Source organism: Onthophagus taurus, chromosome 10, assembly GCF_036711975.1.
Source record: "Onthophagus taurus isolate NC chromosome 10, IU_Otau_3.0, whole genome shotgun sequence".
In the NCBI taxonomy this organism is placed as follows: domain Eukaryota; kingdom Metazoa; phylum Arthropoda; class Insecta; order Coleoptera; family Scarabaeidae; genus Onthophagus; species Onthophagus taurus.
The window spans coordinates 8163014-8187798 of NC_091975.1; the positions used below are offsets into that span (position 1 = coordinate 8163014).

A 24785-nucleotide genomic window follows, 5' to 3' on the forward strand; every position below is an offset into this window, starting at 1 on the left:
TCTACTAAATTTACTTTGCTGTTTTGGGTTGGGTATTTTTTTGTCTCCATCGATTTTTTAAAAATCGATTTGGGGCGGTTTATCTTATTAAAGATCATTAAAAAAAAAAACTAAAAACGAAATCGGTTGGCACAATACACATCATCGAAACAACAAAAATAAAACTCAAACGTTTTCAAGAAAAAAAAAAAAAATATAGGGAAGATCACAACAAGTCCGAAAACTTAATATAATTAATTAATTAATAATATCAATAGTCAATAAAATTTTTATCTTCTTAATTTTTTTTTAAGTAGTACACGAGACGACAAATTTGAACACAATCGAAATAATAAAAAAAGAAATAAACAATATTTACACGGAACAAAAATAATTAATAATAATAATAATAATTAATAAAAAATAATTTTTAAAAACCATTTTAAGAGTCCTTTTAACAACTAAAACACTAATAAGTTCTTCTCGGTTCAAAAAATTCAAAAAAGCTCGTTTCATTCAAAACTTTTTGTCCTACGACACTTTTTTTTAAGAGACATATAAAAACTAATGGATACAACACTTTGCTTTATTTTTCACTTTTCCAAAAACTGAGTCACCACACTCTCATTTATTATTTTCTTTTTAAATGTAACACCAGGACTATTTATTCTTATTAATTCTTATCATACTTTAAAAAAACTTAAACCCAAAAAAATATTCCTCGTCGATTTCTTCAACGATTAATTTATGTTATTTTCGGTTTGAGCAGATCCGACGATCCAGATTTATCCAAAGACATCTTCATTGGATCGTGATGGTGTATCGACGAATGACTCTGTTGGTCGAGCTTTGCTTGTTGTTTTTCTTGTTGTTGTTGTTTTTGTCGTTCTTGTTCTTCGCGTTCGCGACGGGCCTGCTCGTTTATTTCTTTCACCGCTCTCAACTCCTTTTTTAATTTCATCCGTCGATTTTGAAACCAAATCTTTATCTGTCTTTCCGTTAAACAAAGAGCGTGTGCTATTTCGATTCGTCTTCGCCTGGTTAAGTAATGATTAAAATGAAACTCTTTCTCCAATTCCAACGTTTGAAAACGCGTGTACGTTTGTCGACCTCTTCGTCTTGGACAACCATTTGGACCTAAAATAATGTTTTAATCACAATAATTACTTTCACAAATAATTTTTAAAAAAATAATGTGGATTTTCTTTTCTTTTTTTAGATGAAGTTTCAACATGGCCGCAAAAAGGGCCGTTGTCATGACGACAAAGGGGGTAAAGGGAAGTGGAGGTTCTCCCCTATACAGAGGGTGGTCGTAAATCAAACGGAACGGAGGAAGAAGTCTTTTGTGCTAGAAAGAGAAAGATTTATTATAAAAATTAAATTGAAAGTTGGAAATCGTTTCGAAACTTAATATCAAGATTTTCTCGTTATAAATGTTGTCCGAGAATGGAAAGCTCGTTCGAATTGAAAATATCTGGGTTAAATTACTTTTAAAGTGTTGTAATGACTGTGGGTAACAAAAAATGGGCCCACACAAACGTTATGGAGTTTTTTTTATAATTTATAAAGTTTTAACGAACGTATTAGGTTGCGCAATTCAATTCGGAGTGCTCGAAACCTGAAAACCAGGTGATTATTTAAATAATCGCAGTTGCAAATTATTTAAATAATGGAAATGGGAATGGTTTTAAGTGGTGATATGGCCGCTTTGAACCGTTTTGCGTCTACCATAAATACGGATCGAGGTGATTTCCATTTGCATATGTTTTACTAAATGAAATCTTTATTATTACGGATGTTGAGAATCTAGAAGATACAAAATAAAATTTTTTTTCCACCTTTATTTTAACCTCGTCCCCCTTTTTCGTTAACCCCACTTTTTGTTTATGATATTAAAGGGCGTTCGCCCTACCGACTCCAGATTAAAACCCGTAACTTATATTTTATTCCATCGTTCCCAAATGCGACGGAAAACCGGGGATAAAAATATCAAGTACAACACCCCTCCAAAACAACCCAAATTAACTTCCCTCTTATAATCCAAAAACTAATTTGAAAATAATACTATATATATTATATACATATATAATCAACAATAAGCTCTATTATTAGTTGATGTAGGACGAATCAAGGAACAAAATCTTTTTGGAAAAATCACCATTTGCATGAAATTTGATATCAGAATGTCAGAAACTCAAAAACTTGGACTCAGCAATCTCAAAAACTTGCCCAAGTGAAACCCAACCCAACCCAAAATAAAGATCTCGAAGTTCGAGATAGCAAGAAAATGTTCCAACGCAAAATGCTCTGTCCAAAATTTACAAAATGTTTTTCCTCAAAAACTAAAAGCAATTTCAAAAATCGGTTTCTTTCATTAAAAAGATTATGGTTTTGTTAATAATATTTGAAGTAGTCATAAAAATATTCATACCAATCGATTTTTCCTAGATTTTTAAAGAAAGTTGTATAAAATTGTAATTTTTTAAAATCAACAACAATTTTGGTCAAACTCACAAATTATTTTCTCAAAAACGCAGTGTGATTTTAAAAAATGGTTATTTTTATTAAAAAGATTGAGGGTTTGTTTACCATTTCTAATATTTTCATAAAAATATTTAAACACACAAATTTTTCACAAATTTTTAAAGAATATAAAAATCAGCAAAAATTTCACTCAAATTCAAACATTTTTTTCTCAAAAACTAAAAGCAATTTCAAAAAACGGTTACTTTCATTAAAAAGATTATGGTTTTGTTAATAATATTTGAAATAGCCATAAAAATAGTCATAGAAATAGATCTTTTGTAGAATTTCAAAGTAAGTGGTATAAAATTGTAATCTTTAAAAATCAACAAAAATTTTTCACAACCTCACAAATTGTTTTCTCAAAAACGCAGTGTGATTTTAAAAAATCGTTACTTTTATTAAAAAGATTGAGGGTTTGTTTATCATTTCTGATATTTTCATAAAAATATTTAGAAACACCAATTTTTCACAAATTTTTAAAGAAAGTAGTAGTTTAAAAATCAGCAAAAATTTCACTCAAATTCAAACATTTTTTTCTCAAAAACTAAAAGCAATTTTGAAAAACGGTTACTTTCATTAAAAAGATTACGGATTTGTTAATAATATTTGAAATAGTTATAAAAATATTCATACAAATAGATTTTTCGTACAATTTCAAAGTAAATGGTATAAAATGTAATCCTTAAAAATCAACACAAATTTTTCTCAACCTCACAAATTATTTTCTCAAAAACGCAGTGTGATTTTAAAAAATGGTTACTTTTATTAAAAAGATTGAGGCTTTGTTTATCATTTCTGATATTTTCATAAAAATATTCAGAAACATCAATTTTTCACAAATTTTTAAAGAAAGTAGTAGTTTAAAAATCAGCAAAAATTTCACTCAAATTCAAACATTTTTTTCTCAAAAACTAAAAGCAATTTTGAAAAACGGTTACTTTCATTAAAAAGATTATGGTTTTGTTAATAATATCTGAAATAGTTATAAAAATATTCATACAAATAGATTTTTCGTACAATTTCAAAGTAAATGGTATAAAATGTAATCCTTAAAAATCAACAAAAATTTTTCTCAACCTCACAAATTATTTTCTCAAAAACGAAGTGTAATTTTAAAAAATGGTTACTTTTATTAAAAAGATTGAGGGTTTGTTTATCATTTCTGATACTTCCATAAAAATATTCAGAAACACTAATTTTTCACAAATTTTTAATGAAAGTAGTAGTTTAAAAATTAGCAAAAATTTCACTCAAATTCAAACATTTTTTTCTCAAAAACTAAAAGCAATTTTGAAAAACGGTTACTTTCATTAAAAAGATTATGGTTTTGTTAATAATATTTGAAATAGTTATAAAAATAGTCATACAAATAGATCTTTTGTAGAATTTCAAAGTGGTATAAATAAAAATCAACAAAAATTTTTCCCAACCTCACAAATAATTTTCTCAAAAACTAACATAAGTGTAATATTAAAAAACGGTTATTTTCATTAAAAAGATTGAGGTTTTGTTAATCATTTCTGATATTCAAGGAATCAAGGAACAAAATTTTTGCAAAATCACCATTTGCAGGAAATTTGATATCACAATGTCAGAATTTAAGATAGCACTCAGCTATCTCAAAAACTTGCCCAAGTGATCTGCGTAACAAATCATCAGCCAACATAGCGAACATGATGACTAAGCATCAAGTTCGGTAATGCAGTTTTAACGAAAACTCACCAACTTGGTATCATGGTGCCCAAAATAAAGATCTCAAAGATCGAGATAGCAAGAAAATGTTACTGCTAAGGCCAACACAAAATCATCTAACAATTCTGTACCTAAAGTTGAGGAAAAATTCAACTACGAGAAAGTCATCGATGTCTAATTAATAATGATACAATTAGTTAGGAAATACAAGATTTTTAAAATATACTTGACTCAGAAGACACTCAGTGACATTTATAACAGATCAAAATCAAGCTGGACAATGATTAAGCACGATTTTCACCCAAAGACGAATCAAAATTAGCATCACAGCCAATAGAATACTTCGATGATGCGTCGGTAAGTTTAATTTGGATATAGATGAAGGCAAAAAGAACTCTAGAGGTCTTCAAGATCGTCGGAAGACTCTACATTATCTTCCAGCAATGCGGTGTTTGACAACTCTTATAATCAACTCTATAATTCAGCAATCAACAAAATTTATTATTTCATAGCTATATTTTGTAATGAGAAGGTTCGCCTTTGGGTTGACTTGATTTGGGTTGGAGTAGGTCGAGTTGGGTTGCTTATAAAATGTGGAGCTGAGACACTATTCTAGAACTGCGTTATTAAAAAAACGATATTATAAAACACGTTATATAAAGCATGTGGTGAGATCCCGGCCAACAAAAGAGACCTAAATTATAGAGATGCATTATAAGGAGTAGTATGTAATCAAGAATCTCATTTAATGTTTATAGACCTAAAAACGAACTAACATCAGGGCGACCATAATAAAGGCAGAAAAATTTATGCCAACAAGCAACAGCTAAAATCACGATAGGATGGAGTTTCGAATGGCTTCCACATCACTAATTCACTCAAGAAGTGGTGTTGCTTATCCAGGATTTTGTTCAAAATATATCTAAAGCAAGTATTAAAACATTTCATCTAAAACATTTTGTTTCGCCGATGATCAAATACATGACCAATGAAGGAATATATGTATTTGGCAGAATAGCAGCAAGACCTTGTTTTTTTCTATCACACTTTGCTTGATGTACAGTTACTTGATGGCATAAACGATAAAAGATAATTTTCTGTCTTCCAAGTACAATTAATGCAAAAAAAACCTCAACACATCGATGGTAAGATGTGTTGAGGTATGAGAAGTTGGGTTTGTTAGAAATAATAAAAAGCTCGGTTTAAAACTTCACCACCATTGAATATGTTTCATAATTTTTTTTGTAAGTCAAAATGCGTTGTGTCAAAAAATTAAAAAAAAAATGGTCTCATTTAAAATGTAACCTGAAAATGCACAGCTCACATCTCTCGTCAACGTGCCTCCCTCCCCAACCACCACCTCGGTGGTTAGTTCAATCCCCCTCCTCCCCAAACGTTCCTCCAAAATGTAATTTACCGGTTTTAATCAGGGGTAGTGCAATTAATAGGGGGCGCTGTTGCGGCAGTTGCTGCCATAATTGCCGTTCGGACCTGCAGGGCCGGACTGGGGGATTGCACACCGCCGGTAACGTAATGGGTCGACATGTGCAGTGCCGCCCCCTTTTCCACCAACCCCTTTAAGCTCCCCGCCATTTTCAACCCACCATCTACCCCTTTTCAACCAGTTTCAGTCTCATTTTAGTTCCCAGGATTCAGGACCTCTGTTTTGCGTCCTCGTTCGGTTTCCCCCACGTTACATAGGCAACCCCCTTTCCCCCCAAAAACAGTCACACTCTACTGGGGTGCGGTATGCGCAAATGAAGATAACGTTCGCGTATAGTACAACGAGCCGACGTTGCAATATCCCTTTTGGGGAGGATTTTTGGTGGGTTGGGGGGATGGTAAACGAATTGTGAACTTTACGATGAAAACGTTTGTTAAATAAAAGTGTTTTTTAATTTAAAAAATTAAAAAAGAATTATTTATTCGAATGGGTTGTAAAAGTAAATTGTAATTGGGTACATAAATTGGGGTTTATAACGGTGATGGGAGGTGGTGTATACGACACACATCCCCAAAATTATCTAACGATCGGAGCGTGGGGGGAGTTTAAAACAAAGGGGACACGAGCGTTTGCGGTCGTCATCTCGTCTCTTAATTGCGTTCGCTATCTTCTACGCACCCTTTTACTACCCAGGAATTACCCTCTACGCATAACCAAAATAAAGGGGAACGATTCTCTTTTGAACCGTCATCTGGTGTTTTTTTACGTTAATAGGAAAAAAATTATTAATTAAAAGTTTAAAATATATATAAATATTTCTTGTGAACAATTCAGATGAAAAACGTGGCCCATCTATACCAAATAAACGCGTTTTTTACGCTCTCGAATGCCCAAAGTAAACAAAACGAACGTTTTTCTTTTCGCAAAAATGCCAACGGCCCCCGCGATTATGTTGTTAATTTTATGGCCGACGTTTTCATATATTACCCAGGGACACACACACATGCGTGTATGGCTCATGTCTCCCGGATTTTCTTCACTCTATCTCTTCTCTTCTTGTCTACCCACGCACGCAAAGTAAATATATTCCAACGTTTTCTCCTAAGATCGTTTTAGAGATATTCACGATTTAAATGTGGAATTTTATTTATATAATTAAATTTTTTTTTTGATTGTGTATAAGGGTAGTTACATTATTGCGTGGTTTTTAATCCACTTTAAAAATAAAATAAAAGTGGTTGATTTACGAACTGACGACTGTTTTTACAGGGGTCGATTCTTTTCTTTTTCTTTTGAAAACGGTCGTTAGTTAAAATGCACGCACGTAAACAAAGCATAATATTGGAATGAGTTGAACTCAGATGATGGTTGATTTGCATAATAATGTGTGGACGGGAATGAAATCGTTTTGAACACGCTATCTTTAACAACAGAAAATTTTTGCTAAAGAAAATTATTAATCATTTAAGTACAATTCGTTCATAACCCAAATTTTCTATTCGCAACAAAACGGTAACGTTACGCGATTAACACATATTCCGCTTAACTCCATGACTGTTCGTGCGTTTTTACTACCACATTACTCTGCTTTACGACCCGGGTTAGTACCCTATTAAAACGCACGCGTATACAAACGTATACCATATAGAATGTCCCTACAATGTGTTTAAAAAAATTTTTCCTTGTTTTTTTCTAATAATGAGCCATTAATAATTTCATAATTATACATATAGATAATAGCTATGTAATATTAATCAAAAAAATTATTATACAAAGTGAAGTCATTTAAAAATATATCATTTTGTTTATATAGGAATGTATTTCTGATCTTTCAAGTCCACCGGAAGTAGACCACAAAATCGTTATTTTAAATGTTAAATTTTTAAATTTATTAATTTTTATTTTTAAATTTTAAAATTTTTTTAAATTTTTAATAATATTACTTTATAGTTTTCATATCATATCATAAACAAGAACCTTTAACCTTCAATTTAAGAAATATACTATATCATTATCTATTATCCTTAAAAATACAGCCAATATAATTGTTTGAAAATTCCATATTCTTTATGATTTATAAATTTGACAATTTCTTATTTAATCATTTTTTCCTAGAAATTTTAATAATATTGTCTTATAGTTTTTGTATCATATCATAAACTAGAATCTTTAAGCTTCAATTTAACATACATATCATATCAAAATTCTTAAAAATACGGTTGATATGATTTTTTAAAAATTTCGTTATTTTTGATTTATAAATTTGACTATTTCTTCTTTAATAATTTTTTCCTGAGAATTTCAATAATATTATCATATAATTTTTATATGATCTCATAAATTAGAACCTTTAAGCTACAATTTAATATGTATATCATATCAAAATTCTTAAAAATACTGTCGATATGATTTTTTGAAAATTTCATATTATTTTTGATTTATAAATTTGACAATTTCTTCTTTAATCACTTTTTCCTGGAAATTTCCATAATATTGTCTTATAGTTTTTATATCATATCATAAACTAGAATCTTTAAGCTTCAATTTAACACACATATCATATCAAAATTATTAAAAATACGGTTGATATGATTTTTTAAAAATGTCGTTATTTTTGATTTATAAATTTGACGATTTCTTCTTTAATAATTTTTTCCTGGGAATTTCAATAATAACATCATATAATTTTTATATCATATCATAAATTAGAACGTTTAAGCTTCAATGTAACATACATAGCATATCAAAATTCTTAAAAATACGATCGATGATTTTTAGAAAATTTTGCATTATTTTAGATATTTTTTAATTTGACAATTCCTTCTTTAATAATTTTTTCCTGGATATTTCAATAATGTCATCATATAATTTTTATATCATATCATAAACTAGAATCTTTAAGCATCAATGTAACATAGATATCATATCAAAATTCTTAAAAATACGGTAGATATGATTTTTTGAAATTTTCTGATTATTTTTGAATTATAAATTTGACAATTTCTTCTTTAATCACTTTTTCCTGGAAATTTCAATAATATTGTCTTATAGTTTTTATATCATATCATAAACTGGAACCTTTAAGCTTCAATTTAACATACAGATCATATCAAAATTCTCAAAAATATGGCCGACATGATTTTTTGAAAATTATATATCATTTTTGATTTATAAATTTGACAATTACTTCTTTAATCATTTTTTCCTGGAAATTTCAATAATATTGTCTTATAGTTTTTATATCATATCATAAACTAGAATCTTTAAGCTTCAATATAACATAGATATCATATCAAAATTCTTAAAAATACGGTAGATATGATTTTTTAAATTTTCTGATTATTTTTGAATTATAAATTTAACAATTTCTTCTTTAATCACTTTTTTCTGGAAATTTCAATAATATTGTCTTATAGTTTTTATATCATATCATAAACTAGAATCTTTAAGCTTCAATTTAACATACAAATCATATCAAAATTCTTAAAAACACGGCAGATAATATTTTTTGAAAATTTTGCATTATTTTAGATGTTTTTTAATTTGACAATTTCTTCTTTAATTTTTTTTTCCCGGATATTTTAATAATATCATCATATAATTTTTATGTCATATCATAAACTAGAATCTTTAAGCATCAATATAACATAGATATCATATCAAAATTCTGAAAAATACGGTAGATATGATTTTTTGAAATTTTCTGATCATTTTTGATTTATAAATTTGACAATTTCTTCTTTAATCACTTTTTCCTGGAAATTTCAATAATCTTATAGTTAGTCTTATAGTCTTATAGTTTTTATATCATATCATAAACTAGAATCTTTAAGCTTCAATTTAATATACAAATCATATCAAAATTCTTAAAACCACGGCAGATAACATTTTTTGAAAATTTGGCATTACTTTAGATATTTTTTAATTTGATAATTTCTTCTTTAATAATTTTTTCCTGGGAATTTCAATAATATCATCATATAATTTTTATATCATATTATAAACTAGAATCTTTAAGCATCAATATAACATAGATATCATATCAAAATTCTTAAAAATACGGTAGATATGATTTTTTGAAATTTTCTGATTATTTTTGAATTATAAATTTGACAATTTCTTCTTTAATCACTTTTTCCTGGAAATTTCAATAATATTGTCTTATAGTTTTTATATCATATCATAAACTAAAATCTTTAAGCTTCAATATAACATGGATATCATATCAAAATTCTTAAAAACACGGCAGATAACATTTTTTGAAAATTTTGCATTACTTTAGATATTTTTTAATTTGACAATTTCTTCTATAATAATTTTTTCCTGGATATTTCAATAATATCATCATATAATTTTTATATCATATCATAAACTAGAATCTTTAAGCTTCAATATAACATACATATCATATCAAAATTCTTAAAAATACGGCCGATATGATTTTTTGAAAATTATATATAATTTTTGATTTATAAATTTGACAATTACTTCTTTAATCATTTTTTTCTGGAAATTTCAATAATATCATTATATAATTTTTATATCATATCATAAACTAGAATCTTTAGGCTTCAATATAACATACATATCATATCAAAATTCTTAAAAATACGGTTGATATGATTTTTAGAAAATTTCATATAACATTTGATTTATAAATTTGACAATTTCGTCTTTAATAATTTTTTCCTGGATATTTCAATAATATCATCATATAATTTTTATATCATATCATAAACTACAATATATAAACAACAATTTAACATACATATCATATCAAAATTATTAAAAATACAGCCGATATGATTTTTTGAAAATTGCGTTATTTTTGATTTATAAATTTAACAATATTCCATTTCAATTAACGATTTATAGACCGGAAGTGGCGGCCATCTTGAAAGTATTTCAGATTGAAAGATGAACATCATATAAAATCAAAAAATTTTAAAGTACTCATCATATTGTTGCGAAACTCACGACAAGGTCATTATGATCGTCTAAAAGGAATTATTAAACACCGGTTTCGTGGGCAAAGTCATAATCAGGCGACAATGTTCATTTTATATATAAGATAGCTTATCGTGGTATCATATTCCTGGTGCTATAAGACCTAGTTCTAACAATCGTACCAAAACAATATTTATATATTTATATAGGTAATTCATTGCAAGAGATTAGATAGGAAATGAGTATATACAATAGAGAAAGCACGTTGCGTCTCACCCACCTCTGGTTATCGTTATCACACATCTACTATAAAGATTTGAATAATCTTGGACTGAATACGCGTTAGCACTCTCTTATTTCCACCCTCCCTGAAATGAAGGCGGATCGTGGCTGTTTAACAAACACGGACGATGGATGTCGAAGACGCGGCACTTTACCGTCGGCCACATCTCAAACTTCATCCCTCAGAGGAGTATACTTAAAATTCCTTCAACGAGAAAAAGTCACCTAACTCATAAACAACTACATCATAACTTTTCTACTACTACAACCCAATCCAACTGAAACCGCATTGAAGTAATAATTCTTAATTCTGAGTCTTCACACTCAAACTAAACTCAAATTCAGCATAAAGCTAACTTACCCACAAGCATGTCAACCCCAATCTTTCCACACTCTAGTAAAGCTGAATTAAACCATGCCCAAATCAAACCTAGAACCTCCTATCTTTATTAAACCTAACACTTCCCATTGACGCAACATCAATAATATTGGCTCGAAGTATCTAAAAAGTCTTGTAACAAAAATATTAGCCCAAATACATCAAAAAAGCAACTATATACGTCGAATAAGATATCCTTAGCTAAATAAATAAATGTATAATCTTGTTAAGTTCTTTTAAACATCGGAATGATAATGAGGTTGCATAAATAAAGCTTGAACTAAATTAAGCAAAAACATTTCTTTTTAATTACATCCAAAAATAATCCCATATTTTTAGGCGGTTCCTTTAAACGTATCCGACTTCATTTCTAATTACAACCCCTTCCAATACAACCCTCTAATTGCTTAAACCGTCGGCCATTACTCATCTGCGTATGGCTCTGAAGGGGTTCGAAATTAATTTTGGGAACGGTTATGGAGCGGCTAAACGAGAAAACTAGAAGGGGGGCGAAATAGAAATAGAAAGAGAAAGAGGAAGGTCCGCGACCCTTCTGGTTCTATTCGGGAATTCAACAAAACGATAAAAATGATCACCGAAAATGACTTTCATCGAAAAAATGTGAGGTGTAGATTTCCTTTGGGACATCCATGATTATGAAACATTTTTATATATTCGGGGTATTTCTCGAGTTGTGATACGATGTATTAATCAAAGACAAATTAGAACTAGAAAGTTTCGGATTAATCCGTGCATCTTCAGAGTCTTCAAAGTGCATAATATATTAAAAAATTTTCGTAATTTAATTTTAGTCACGTTTCTTTTTTTAATATTTTCGGTATTGTTTAAAAAGCGATAAGAATTGTTTAACACGTTTAAATTATTACCGTCGTAAATTATTTATTCTTTGTCTTAGCTTTTAAGATAAATTGCTTTTAAGTTTTACATGAAATAATAGGTAAAAAGATTTTTTTAACATTTCTTTTTGGATTTAAGTTTGGAAAGTAACATCGCGCGCATACACAAACAGCCAGAATCCGCTTTTATCGACGAGGTAAACGTTCAAGTCCGCCATGAAAACGACCCCTAGGTCTTTTTATATCTCGAATAACAACTTTAGATACTTTTCACCCTCATTTCCTAGTTGCAACATTTTTACAAATCTATTATTGTTTATTTTTAGTTAGAAGAAAATTCTCTTTATTCTTTTAGATTTTTTTGTTCTTTTTCTTTTCCAAACAAGCCGATTATATATTTACGCGAGAGCTCCCCAATTGTTTACGGCTTGTACCGTTCTAAATACATCATCGCTTTGGATGTTTTCGAGATACCGAAAAATCCTTCTCATCGAAAATAATCCTCCCCATACGTTTCGTTTTCAAGACGCACGTTTCACGTCTTTTTCGTCGTCGCACGAAAACGAGTCAACGACCTCCTCGAAATGGTTTAGGTACCCTTTAGGACTTATACGTCATCGCGATACGCTTTTCGAAAACTCTCCAAACCATCCATTTCGAAAAGCCATCGCGAAGAGCTTTTATTACATAGTCGACAGAAACTTACATCAATTTTTTTTTTTAGTTCGATCTTTTTCAAGATCGAAAAGAAGCTTTTTTCGCGATAACGACAAGGATGTGGTAGAAATTAACAAGATTATTTCTCCAGAAGTACGCCATGTGAAGTCAAAGCTTCTACCAGAGAAAAGATCGAAAAGACGAGCTGCTTATATTTAACTTGGTTTTAATTTTCACGACATACAGTGTGTTAATTAATTATCGTACCCGACGTCACCATTGCAAGTATGCAACCAATGTCACAGTATTGGTATTGCAACACGCAAATCGCGATATTTAACTCGGGTACGATAATTAATTAACACACTGTATATGGTATATTATATAATATGTTAACTCATTTTAATTTCCCTACGAACAGTATAATTCAATCAAAGAATTACTGATTTAATCAAAAATCATTTCGTATAATTTTTAATTAAAATATGTTTTATAATCGATCATTTCAATAAAAATTTTGATATATATACTGGGTGGCGCTCCATATTGATATAAAAAATTTAATTTTTGAGGTTATCTTAATAATTATGTTTTGTATCGAAAAGTTTTTCGAATAATATTTATTTAAAATTAAATCAGCAATAATTTTTGTTAAAACAATTTTTTATAATTCTCGATAGGAGGCGCTGTATACTCTTATACAAGAATTTCCCTGTGAATAGTACGTTAAAAGCAATTTTTGATTTAATCGAAAAATGTTTCGTACAATACTTTCTTATAATCACATTTATAATCGATAAATTCAATAAAAATTTTGATATATTTACTAGGTGGCGCTCCATACTGATATAAAAAATTAAATTTTTGCGGTTATCTTAACAATTATGTTTTGTATCGAAAAATTTTTCGAATAATATTTATTTAGAATTAAATCAGCAATAATTTTTGTTAAAACAATTTTTTATAATTCTCGATAGGAGGCGCTGTATACTCCTATAAAAGAATTTCCCTGTGAATAGTACGTTAAAAGCAATTTTTGATTTAATCGAAAAATGTTTCGTACAATACTTTCTTAAAATCACATTTATAATCGATAAATTCAATAAAAATTTTGATATATTTACTAGGTGGCGCTCCATATTGATATAAAAAATCAAATTTTTGAAGTTATCTTAATAATTGTGTTTTGTATCAAAAAGTTTTTCGAATAATATTTATTTAGAATTAAATCAGCAATAATTTTTGTTAAAACAATTTTGTGTTATTCTCGATAGGGGGCGCTGTATACTCTTATACAAGAATTTCCCTGTGAATAGTACGTTAAAAGCAATTTTTGATTTAATCGAAAAATGTTTCGTACAATACTTTCTTAAAATCACATTTATAATCGATAAATTCAATAAAAATTTTGATATATTAACTAGGTGGCGCTCCATACTGATATAAAAAATTAAATTTTTGACGTTAACTTAATAATTATGTTTTGTATCGAAAAATTTTTCGAATAATATTTATTTAGAATTAAATCAGCAATAATTTTTGTTAAAACAATTTTTTATAATTCTCGATAGGAGGCGCTGTATACTCTTATACAAGAATTTCCCTGTGAATAGTACGTTAAAAGCAATTTTTGATTTAATCGAAAAATGTTTCGTACAATACTTTCTTAAAATCACATTTATAATCGATAAATTCAATAAAAATTTTGATATGTTTACTAGGTGGAGCTCCATACTGATATAAAAAATTAAATTTTTGAGGTTATCTTAATAATTATGTTTAGTATCGAAAAGTTTTTCGAATAATATTTATTTAAAATTAAATCAGCAACAATTTTTGTTAAAACAATTTTTTATAATTCTCGATAGGAGGCGCTGTATACTCTTATAAAAGAATTTCCCTGTGAATAGTACGTTAAAAGCAATTTTTAATTTAATCGAAAAATGTTTCGTACAATACTTTCTTAAAATCACATTTATAATCGATAAATTCAATCAAAATTTTGATATAGTTACTAGGTGGCGCTCCATACAGATATAAAAAATTAAATTTTTGAGGTTATCTTAATAATTATGTCTTGTATCGAAAAATTTTTCGAATAATATTTATTTAAAATTAAATCAGTAATAATTTTTGTTAAAACAATTTTTTATAATTCTCGATAGGGGGCGCTGTATACTCTTATACAAGAATTTCCCTGTGAATAGTACGTTAAAAGCAATTTTTGATTTAATCGATAAATGTTTCGTACAATATTTTCTTAAAATCCGATTTATAATCGATAAATTCAATAAAAAATTTGATATATTCACTAGGTGGCGCTCCATACTGATATAAAAAATTTAATTTTTGAAGTTATCTTAACAATTATATTTTGTATCGAAAAGTTTTTCGAATAATATTTATTTAAAATTAAATCAGCAATAATTTTTGTTAAAACAATTTTTTATAATTCTCGATAGGGGGCGCTGTATACTCTTATACATGAATTTCCCTGTGAATAGTACGTTAAAAGCAATTTTTGATTTAATCGAAAAATGTTTCGTACAATAATTTCTTAAAATCACATTTATAATCGATAAATTCAATAAAAAATTTGATATATTCACTAGGTGGCGCTCTCTACTGATATAAAAAATTAAATTTTTGAGGTTATCTTAACAATTATGGTTTGTACCGAAAAATTTTTCGAATAATATTTATTTAAAATTAAATCAGCAACAATTTTTGTTAAAACAATTTTTTACAATTCTCGATAGGGGGCGCTGTATACTCTTATAGCAGAATTTCCCTGTGAATAGTACGTTAAAAGCAATTTTTGATTTAATCGAAAAATGTTTCGTACAATACTTTCTTAAAATCACATTTATAATCGATAAATTCAATCAAAATTTTGATATATTCACTAGGTGGCGCTCCATACTGATATAAAAAATTAAATTTTTGAGGTTATCTTAACAATTATGTTTTGTATCGAAAAATTTTTCGAATAATATTTATTTAAAATTGAATCAGCAATAATTTTTGTTAAAACATTTTTTTATAATTAGGGGGCGCTGTATACTCTTATACAAGAATTTCCCTGTGAATAGTACGTTAAAAGCAATTTTTGATTTAATCGAAAAATGTGCCATATAATATTAATAATATATAATAGATAGAACCAAAACCATCCATTTCGAAAAGCCATGGCGAAGAGCTTTTATTACAGTCGACAGAAAGTTGCATCGAATTTTTTTTAGTTTGATTTTTTTCAAGATCGAAAGAAGCTTTTCGCGATAACGAAAATTGCGCAGTTCGAGACGTTGCCGTCGGAAAAGACGACGTCGACGGCGCTGGCGTAATCTCGCCCATTTTCAGGACTTCAAATTTACAATGTTTGCACGACCTCCGCAACGACGAAAACTGCGAGGATCTTAAATGTTAGTTATGGGGTCATTATTTTCTTTCCCGCCCCCTATTATTTTTATTATTAACAATTCCGCGAGTTAAATTTACAACCTAAAAAGCAGTTTAATTTTATAAATTACAAGGATATAATAAATAAGAATTTTATATATAAACGTTAACTTACTAATAAAAGCTCAATCAAAATAAATTTTAACAAGAGTTACTTGTTAAAATGTTATGAACGAGACGATTGTTGATATTGAAAACAGGATCTCGTAAACCAACAAATATCCATGTTGTGTACGAGAATTCCGCTTTAAATTGTTACTTTGTTAATTAAAGTAACAAATTTAACATAATATAATTCGAAAAAATGATTCATCTCGATTTATTATACCCCAAGCCAGTAAACAACTAATAAAAGAGAAAAAATAAGGATAAACCATCTCGAATGGCGCACGGTTAAAACTTCAAAAAAGAATCAAGTAAAAGGAAGGAAGATATCCTCTTTCTTCTGGAGGAGGAGAAGAATAAAAAAAAACTCCGGGGATTCGTATAAATTACAGACGGACGCGAAGGTAGATACAAATCCCAATTTAGATAGACGTGAAACATGGCAGGTTCCCGGGAATGAATCAAGCGTTGGGGCCTCTGGGAAGGGCAAAGAGCGAAAAGGGGGGCGACCGGGCCCCGGGAGGGAAAACTGCGGGGGTGCCAAATTTATGTCCGATCGAGACTCAACTCAAGCTCTCCATTTTTTATTCCATCCACTTTTTATTTTTCTTTCACAACATTTTCTTTTTCTTATTCTTTTTAATTCCCTCTCAAAAAGGTCGAACCGATTTGACCTTTCGGATAACAAAGAAAATAAGCAATTATTTCAAACACCGCTTTTCAACGTCCATTAAATAAAACGTTGTGTGTTTATAAATCGGGTTTAAATGGCAAAGATTGATAAAATTAATAAATTAAAGAAAATAAATTACAATAATTGCTTTCGGTAAATCAACTTAATAACAAGAACTCGATATAAGAAACCGTAAAGTAATGTGAATTCCAAACGTGGAGATAACGAGATCTTGAACGTTAATGGGACCGATTGAATAACCATAACGGGGGCTCCAACTAAATGGAACAACTCTCGTATATTACTTATAATGGAAGCGGTTATCGAAGAAACAATAAATTAAATTTTTTACAAAAAAAAAGAACATGGATGTAATTTGGAAATATATGTTTTTATGGCACAATTTTGTGCCATATCATTTTTGGTGTTTTCTAAGACCGATTCCAAAATTATTGCATACATAACATATAAATTCCAGAAATTTCAAATATCTTAAGTTGGTTTAACTGCAACAACACATAGAATTTGAAGACATGGTAGTTGTAGAGACTTAGCTTACTCATGTTGAAATCATTCCATGATTTGTTAAGTTTTCTCATCTACTTATTTAAGCTGGAAATAACAATTTCAGAAACCAACTCTTGGAAACACAGGTTATGGCAAGTATAAAGATCTTTGTAATTTAATCATCAATTTATACCATCCTCAATGAATCAGAAATCAATGCAGTTCAAAACCTGGAAGTTTTTAGTTTACTTTTTGATACCAAATAAGTTTAGACAAATTCTGGAAATTTCCAATTATAATTTTAAATTTCTCGCCTTCTCAAAAATTGCTACTTCTCGTTGATACATTTCTTGGCTTAAACAACAACTTATTTAATTTGTTTAAATTTTGCAAACGCAGATGACCTCGATGAATATTCAATGATATCTAAAGCATCAAAAGTATCATCAAAGCATTGGTTGGGAAAACACCAAATATGAGCTGATGTAATAGTTAAGAAGTAATTTTAGCCTGATTCTTGAAGAATATCTTTTCAAACCAGCATAATCCAGAAAATAAAAATGAAGTGGCAGAAAAATTGTAAATTAAGACCAAGTTAATGAAGCAGCAAAAAGTGTGGTAGTAAATTTCTTTTATCTCTACAGTTTATTAAATGAGGCAAAGAAGTGGTAGAAATTAAAAAGTTTTTAGAGTTTATTTCTCCAGAACTACGCCATGTGACTACGAGCTGCTAATATATAACTTGGTTTTAGTTTACATGATATATATATTGAAAATAGAAACCTCAGTAGTGGGTAATAACTAAATATGTTAAATCATTTTAATTTCCCTATGAATAGTACAACTCAATCAAAGAATTATTGGTTTAATCAAAAAATGTTTGGTATGATTTTTACTTAAAATATGTTTTATTACCGATAATTTTAATAAAAATGTTGATATATTTGCTAGGTGGCGCTCCATACTGATATAAAAAATTAAATTTTTGAGGTTATCTTAACAATTATGTTTAGTATCGAAAAATTTTTCGAATAATATTTATTTAAAATTAAATCAGCAATAATTTTTGTTAAAACAACTTTTTATAATTCTCGATAGGAGGCGCTGTATACTCTTATAAAAGAATTTCCCTGTGAATAGTACGTTAAAAGCAATTTTTGATTTAATCGAAAAATGTTTCGTACAACACTTTCTTAAAATCACATTTATAATCGATAATTTTAATAAAAAATTTGATATATTTACTAGGTGGCGCTCTATACTGATATAAAAAATTTAATTTTTGAGGTTATCTTAACAATTATGTTTTGTATCGAAAAATTTTTCGAATAATATTTATTTAAAATTAAATCAGCAATAATTTTTGTTAAAACAATTTTTTATAATTCTCGATAGGAGGCGCTGTATACTCTTATAAAAGAATTTCCCTGTGAATAGTACGTTAAAAGCAATTTTTGATTTAATCGAAAAATGTTTCGTACAATACTTTCTTAAAATCACATTTATAATCGATAATTTTAATAAAAAATTTGATATATTCACTAGGTGGCGCTCCATACTGATATAAAAAATTAAATTTTTGAGGTTATCTTAACAATTATGTTTTGTATCGAAAAGTTTTTCGAATAATATTTATTTAAAATTGAATCAACAATAATTTTTGTTAAAACAATTTTTTATAATTCTCGATAGGAGGCGCTGTATACTCTTATAAAAGAATTTCCCTCTGAATAGTACGTTAAAAGCAATTTTTGATTTAATCGAAAAATGTTTCGTACAATACTTTCTTAAAATCACATTTATAATCGATAAATTCAATAAAAATTTTGATATATTTACTAGGTGACGCTCCATATTGATATAAAAAATTAAATTTTTGAGGTTATCTTAACAATTATGTTTAGTATCGAAAAATTTTTCGAATAATATTTATTTAGAATTAAATCAGCAATAATTTTTGTTAAAACAATTTTTTATAATTCTCGATAGGAGGCGCTGTATACTCTTATAAAAGAATTTCCCTCTGAATAGTACGTTAAAAGCAATTTTTGAGTTAATCGAAAAATGTTTCGTACAATACTTTCTTAAAATCACATTTATAATCGATAAATTCAATAAAAATTTTGATATATTTACTAGGTGACGCTCCATATTGATATAAAAAATTAAATTTTTGAGGTTATCTTAACAATTATGTTTAGTATCGAAAAATTTTTCGAATAATATTTATTTAGAATTAAATCAGCAATAATTTTTGTTAAAACAATTTTTTATAATTCTCGATAGGAGGAGCTGTGTACTCTTATACAAGAATTTCCCTGTGAATAGTACGCTAAAAGCATTTTTGATTTAATCGAAAAATGTTTCGTACAATACTTTCTTAAAATCTCATTTATAATCGATAAATTCAATACAAATTTTGATATAGTTACTAGGTGGCGCTCCATACTGATATAAAAAATTAAATTTTTGAGGTTAACTTAATAATTGTGTTTTGTATCGAAAAGTTTTTCGAATAATATTTATTTAAAATTAAATCAACAATAATTTTTGTTAAAACATTTTTTTGTAATTCTCGATAGGAGGCGCTGTGTACTCTTATACAAGAATTTCCCTGTGAATAGTACGTTAAAAGCAATTTTTGATTTAATGGAAAAATGTTTCGTACAACACTTTCTTAAAATCACATTTATAATCGATAATTTTAATAAAAAAATTGATATATTCACTAGGTGGCGCTCCATACTGGTATAAAAAATTAAATTTTTGAGGTTATCTTAATAATTATGCTTAGTATCGAAAAGTTTTTCGAATAATATTTATTTAAAATTAAATCAGCAATAATTTTTGTTAAAACAATTTTTTGTTATTCTCGATAGGAGGCGCTGTATACTCCTATAAAAGAATTTCCCTGTGAATAGTACGTTAAAAGCAATTTTTGATTTAATCGAAAAATGTTTCGTACAATACTTTCTTAAAATCACATTTATAATCTATAAATTCAATAAAAATTTTGATATATTCACTAGGTGGCGCTCCATACTGATATAAAAAATGAAATTTTTGAGGTTATCTTAACAATTATGTTTTGTATCGAAAAGTTTTTCGAATAATATTTATTTAGAATTAAATCAGCAATAATTTTTGTTAAAACAGTTTTTTATAATTCTCGATAGGAGGCGCTGTGTACTCTTATACAAGAATTTCCCTGTGAATAGTACGTTAAAAGCAATTTTTGATTTAATCGAAAAATGTTTCGTAAAATATTTCCTTAAAATCACATTTATAATCGATAAATTCAATAAAAAATTTGATATATTCACTAGGTGGCGCTCCATACTGGTATAAAAAATTAAATTTTTGAGGTTATCTTAATAATTATGCTTAGTATCGAAAAGTTTTTCGAATAATATTTATTTAAAATTAAATCAGCAATAATTTTTGTTAAAACAATTTTTTGTTATTCTCGATAGGGGGCGCTGTATACTCTTATAAAAGAATTTCCCTGTGAATAGTACGTTAAAAGCATTTTTGATTTAATCGAAAAATGTTTCGTATAATATCTTCTTAAAATCCGATTTATAATCAAAAAATCCAACAAAAAAATTGATATATTCACTAGGTGGCGCTCCATACTGATATAGAAAATTAAATTTTTGAGGTTATCTCAACAATTATGTTTTGTATCGAAAAATTTTTCGAATAATATTTATTTAGAATTAAATCAGCAATAATTTTTGTTAAAATAATTTTTTATAATTCTCGATATGAAGCGCTGTACACTCTTATACAAGAATTTCCCTGTGAATAGTACGTTAAAACAAATTTTTGATTTAATCGAAAAATGTCTCAAATCCGATTTATAATCGGCAAATTCAATAAAAAATTTGATCTATACATACTCTCTGATTTTGTTACTAATTCTTGCTGTATAATATAAAAGAATTTAACTCTGTTTCATCTAACATTTTCATTGGGTTGGGTACTAATAATAAAGACGACCTTGAGCCTACATAAAATGCATTCAGAAAGAGAAGAAGTGTCGCTGAACTCTTCTCATCGCCGTGGGTAGTGAAAAAGAGAGACCCACATCGAGATGGTAACTTTCTAAAAACGAGCTTTTATTTATTTTTCCCCTTTTTTAAAGTGCTTTTAAGAAATAAAAGCGTAAAAAATTGCGAAAAAAGGTTTTTTGAAAGGGTTAGAAAAGGTGGGTTTGCAAAAAAACTTTCACAATTCGAGATAAATATAAAAGGGTTGGAGATTTCTCCGAAGAGAAATCGTTTTCTTAAGTTAATTTTTTAAATGGGGTGATTTCTATAATCCACATTATTTCTTTAATTGGTAAAATTAAGAAACTTAAGTGGTAAATAAATAAAATAAAAATTAATATGTACCATTGTACTCACCGCATACCACACGGTCGAAAGGGCTCATCCAATCTGCAAAACCAGTGAGAGAAATTAAAAAATAATCATGTATGTTCACACAAAGAATCCTATAAATTAAAAAAAATTAAAAAAAAAAAAGTGTTTAATAGATTTTACTTGTTTATATCACTTTAATTAACATTAAACATTTACATTTCACTTAATGTTTTTTATTGGACGTTTACGTAAAAGAAAATAACCTTTTTAATTTTCCATTATGAATTAAAATCCATTTAATTTCCATATACAGGTCGTTACAAAGAAATGAATTAATCAAAACAAAAAAGTTAATCCGAGAAATCATTAGGTAATTGTATTAATGTTGATTTTGTTACAATAAATTTGTTTTGTTGATTATTTAAAAAGGGAGCCTTTTCGGTAGTTGTTGAAAAAAAAACTCGACCTTATGTTCATTGTTGTTTTTACGGCCAGCTTTTATTGTTACGACCGCAATAAAAACACACGCCATTAAAAATCTATCGGCAGCAATCTCTCTTTGGAGACCCATTTTGTATCGCTTTGGCACGCGTTTCCGTCGGCAATAATCAAAAATCTCCATGGAAATAAGAATTTATTTTAATTTAATTTATTTATTTGTATTTTAAATAAATAAAATTTAATTTTATCGTTAATTAACTGTAATTAATTGATCGATTAAATTAACGATACGATTATTGTTTATTACGGGTCATTAACGATTATTATAATTATTAATAATAATTAAAAATAGGCCAATAAAAACAATTATTATTATTTTTATGTAAGTTTTAACGATTTAATTAAAAAAAAGTAATTAAATAAATAAATGGCAAATCTCAACACTTACCAGTTATTGACATCCATGGATATCTGGGTATATCTGGTATTGGTTGACCACCAGCTGATGGTTGTGCACAAGATGTTCCTAATGGATCAACAACAGCACTAGCTGCTTGATGATAAAACTGTGCAGCAGCAGCCATAGAAGCTGAAGCGGCTGATACTGAACTCGCAGCGGATACTGAAACACCATTCTGGTGATGGTGTCCAAGAGCATAATTTACCATAGAATCCGTTGCGCCAACGTTTCCCGTTAATCCAGTTGTATACCTGCAGGATTTATCCGCAGTTGCAGCATCTACGGCGGCTGCTAAAGCTGCGGTACTTGCCGATGAAGAAAAAGCTCCCGGAACCATCGTTCCGGTAGCTGCAGCGCCAAAAGCTGCTGCAGCAACGGCTTGTTGTTGATGATGATGGTGGGCAGCGGCCGTAGCCGCTGAAACATACGGATACATTCTTGAGGCTGGGGATGTTGAAGACGCCGAAGAGTTGCTGTGTTGTGGTGAAGATCCACTCGGTGAAGTTGAGGAAGAATAATTAACGACGGATGCTAATCCGGCTTCTAACGACGAAACCGTTGTAGTTGTTGGACTGTGGAAAAGTTGATTATGGTGCTGGAACTGTTGATGGTACTTCGGGAGCATGCTATCGATGATAAACTTGGAACTCATAGTCCCAGCGGTCTTGATGCTCTCACCCTTTGGGGTCTCTTTTTTCACTGCACCGCACACCGCCGCGTCATAATTAGATCTTTCGATCGAAAATTAATTTAAACAAAAAAAACTACTACTGGTATCCGGCGAGATTTGAAACCCCGAAAAAAACGGAAACGTGTCGCGCAACCCCTTTATTCTCGGAACTCCCTTTTATTATTCGTTCTTTTGATTCTAGGCCCGGGAGGATCGTTCCGATGGTACCGGTCCGAGCACAGCCACTTCTTCGAATCCTTTATGACCCATGTATGTGCAGTCTATGGCCCTCTATGCCTTATCCGCGACACTAGAAGCGGTTATGGCGCCCCACCACGGTCCCGCCAATCCGAGCAGGTGCCGAACCGACCAATCGCAAAGCGACGGTTTCAGCGTCTGCCACGCGACGCTTCTCGACTTTCGATCCGAAAACGCCGACACCGCGGACGTCGACGTTGTCGGAAAATAAAAAACTTCAAAAAAAATACCTCTAACATCATAAACCAACAAAACCATCATCAAACGCCTTCAAAATAACCGTTTCAGGTTAATACTGAAATTACTCCTGAATTTGGGGAAACAACCATAAACGAAGTGCGATGATTCAATCATAAAAGGCCGTGGTGGACAGCGTGGCGCCATCTCGTAATCAAAACTAAAAGTGCACACCGTGACCTTCATAAACATACAAGTTTGTGTACAATTCTTTTTTGATTCAATAAACATTTAGTAATGCACCAACTATAATTTGTATCACTTAATATTTATCAAAAATAATTTAATTTTTTAATTAAAAAATTCAAAAATACACGTCTGAAGATGGTTTAGCACCGAAACCGGTTATCTTTCATTTCTCATCTTTCTCTATCCCAATCGAGTTTCCAACCTTGAAGCACGGTGTTTTTGATTTTTGTGATATGAAATCAACCCAACCTAAACAAATTTTTGATATATGATAGGTTACATCTCAAAAAGTAATTGAGATATCTGAATGAGCTAAAATACATCCTAAAGCAAATTTAATCTAATTGGAGTTGCTTAAACTCAACATTTTTGAGAAATAATGGATTAGTTGGGAATAATTTGACCTAATTTGTTTATTATGACCTCTCAAAATTACAAAATTGTTACACATGAAATCATTCATAACTCAAAAACTAAAAATGATGGATAAAAATGTGTTAGATGTAAATTGTTTATTATGAAACAGAAAAACGTAATCCATAATCAGATTTTGTTAAATAATTGTCATATTCAAGTTGAGAAGTGAAAAGTCTCAAAGTATCAAAATTATTTGATTATATAATCATTCATAATTCAAAAACTAAAAGCGATGGGGG

At 29.0% G+C, this 24785-nt stretch overlaps 2 protein-coding genes across 13 annotated transcripts in view; both read right to left on the bottom strand.

Moving 5' to 3' along the window:
* Positions 1-23808, bottom strand: LOC111419116 (homeobox protein abdominal-A homolog). 4 transcript variants are annotated; one of them, XM_071199329.1, is made up of 3 exons: positions 22762-23808; positions 21917-21956; positions 1-1116 (listed from the first exon to the last, which is right to left on the bottom strand). In XM_071199329.1, exons 1-3 carry the CDS (start codon positions 23425-23427, stop codon positions 725-727), a joined length of 1098 nt encoding a protein of 365 aa, XP_071055430.1. In that variant the 5' UTR covers positions 23428-23808; the 3' UTR covers positions 1-724. The 4 variants fall into 4 exon arrangements, with proteins under 4 accessions (XP_071055430.1, XP_071055429.1, XP_022907651.1 ...); XM_071199328.1 differs by having other exon boundaries at positions 21905-21956; positions 22762-23805; XM_023051883.2 differs by having other exon boundaries at positions 21917-21949; positions 22764-23804.
* LOC111419106 (homeotic protein ultrabithorax-like) overlaps positions 1-24785 on the bottom strand; it is a 526223-nt gene that overhangs the window by 340400 nt on the left and 161038 nt on the right. The gene's annotated exons all lie outside the window — the stretch shown is intronic.

Coding starts and splice junctions, on each gene's coding strand:
- LOC111419116 (XM_071199328.1), bottom strand. CDS start 23,427: ATGAGTTCCAAGTTTATCATCGATAGCATGCTCCCGAAGTACCATCAA. Junction 21,957..22,761: donor CATGGATGTCAATAACTGGT/AAGTGTTGAGAT, acceptor TCTCTCACTGGT/TTTGCAGATTGGATGAGCCC. Junction 1,117..21,904: donor GGTATGCGGTGAGTACAATG/GTACATATTAAT, acceptor ACATTATTTTAG/GTCCAAATGGTTGTCCAAGA.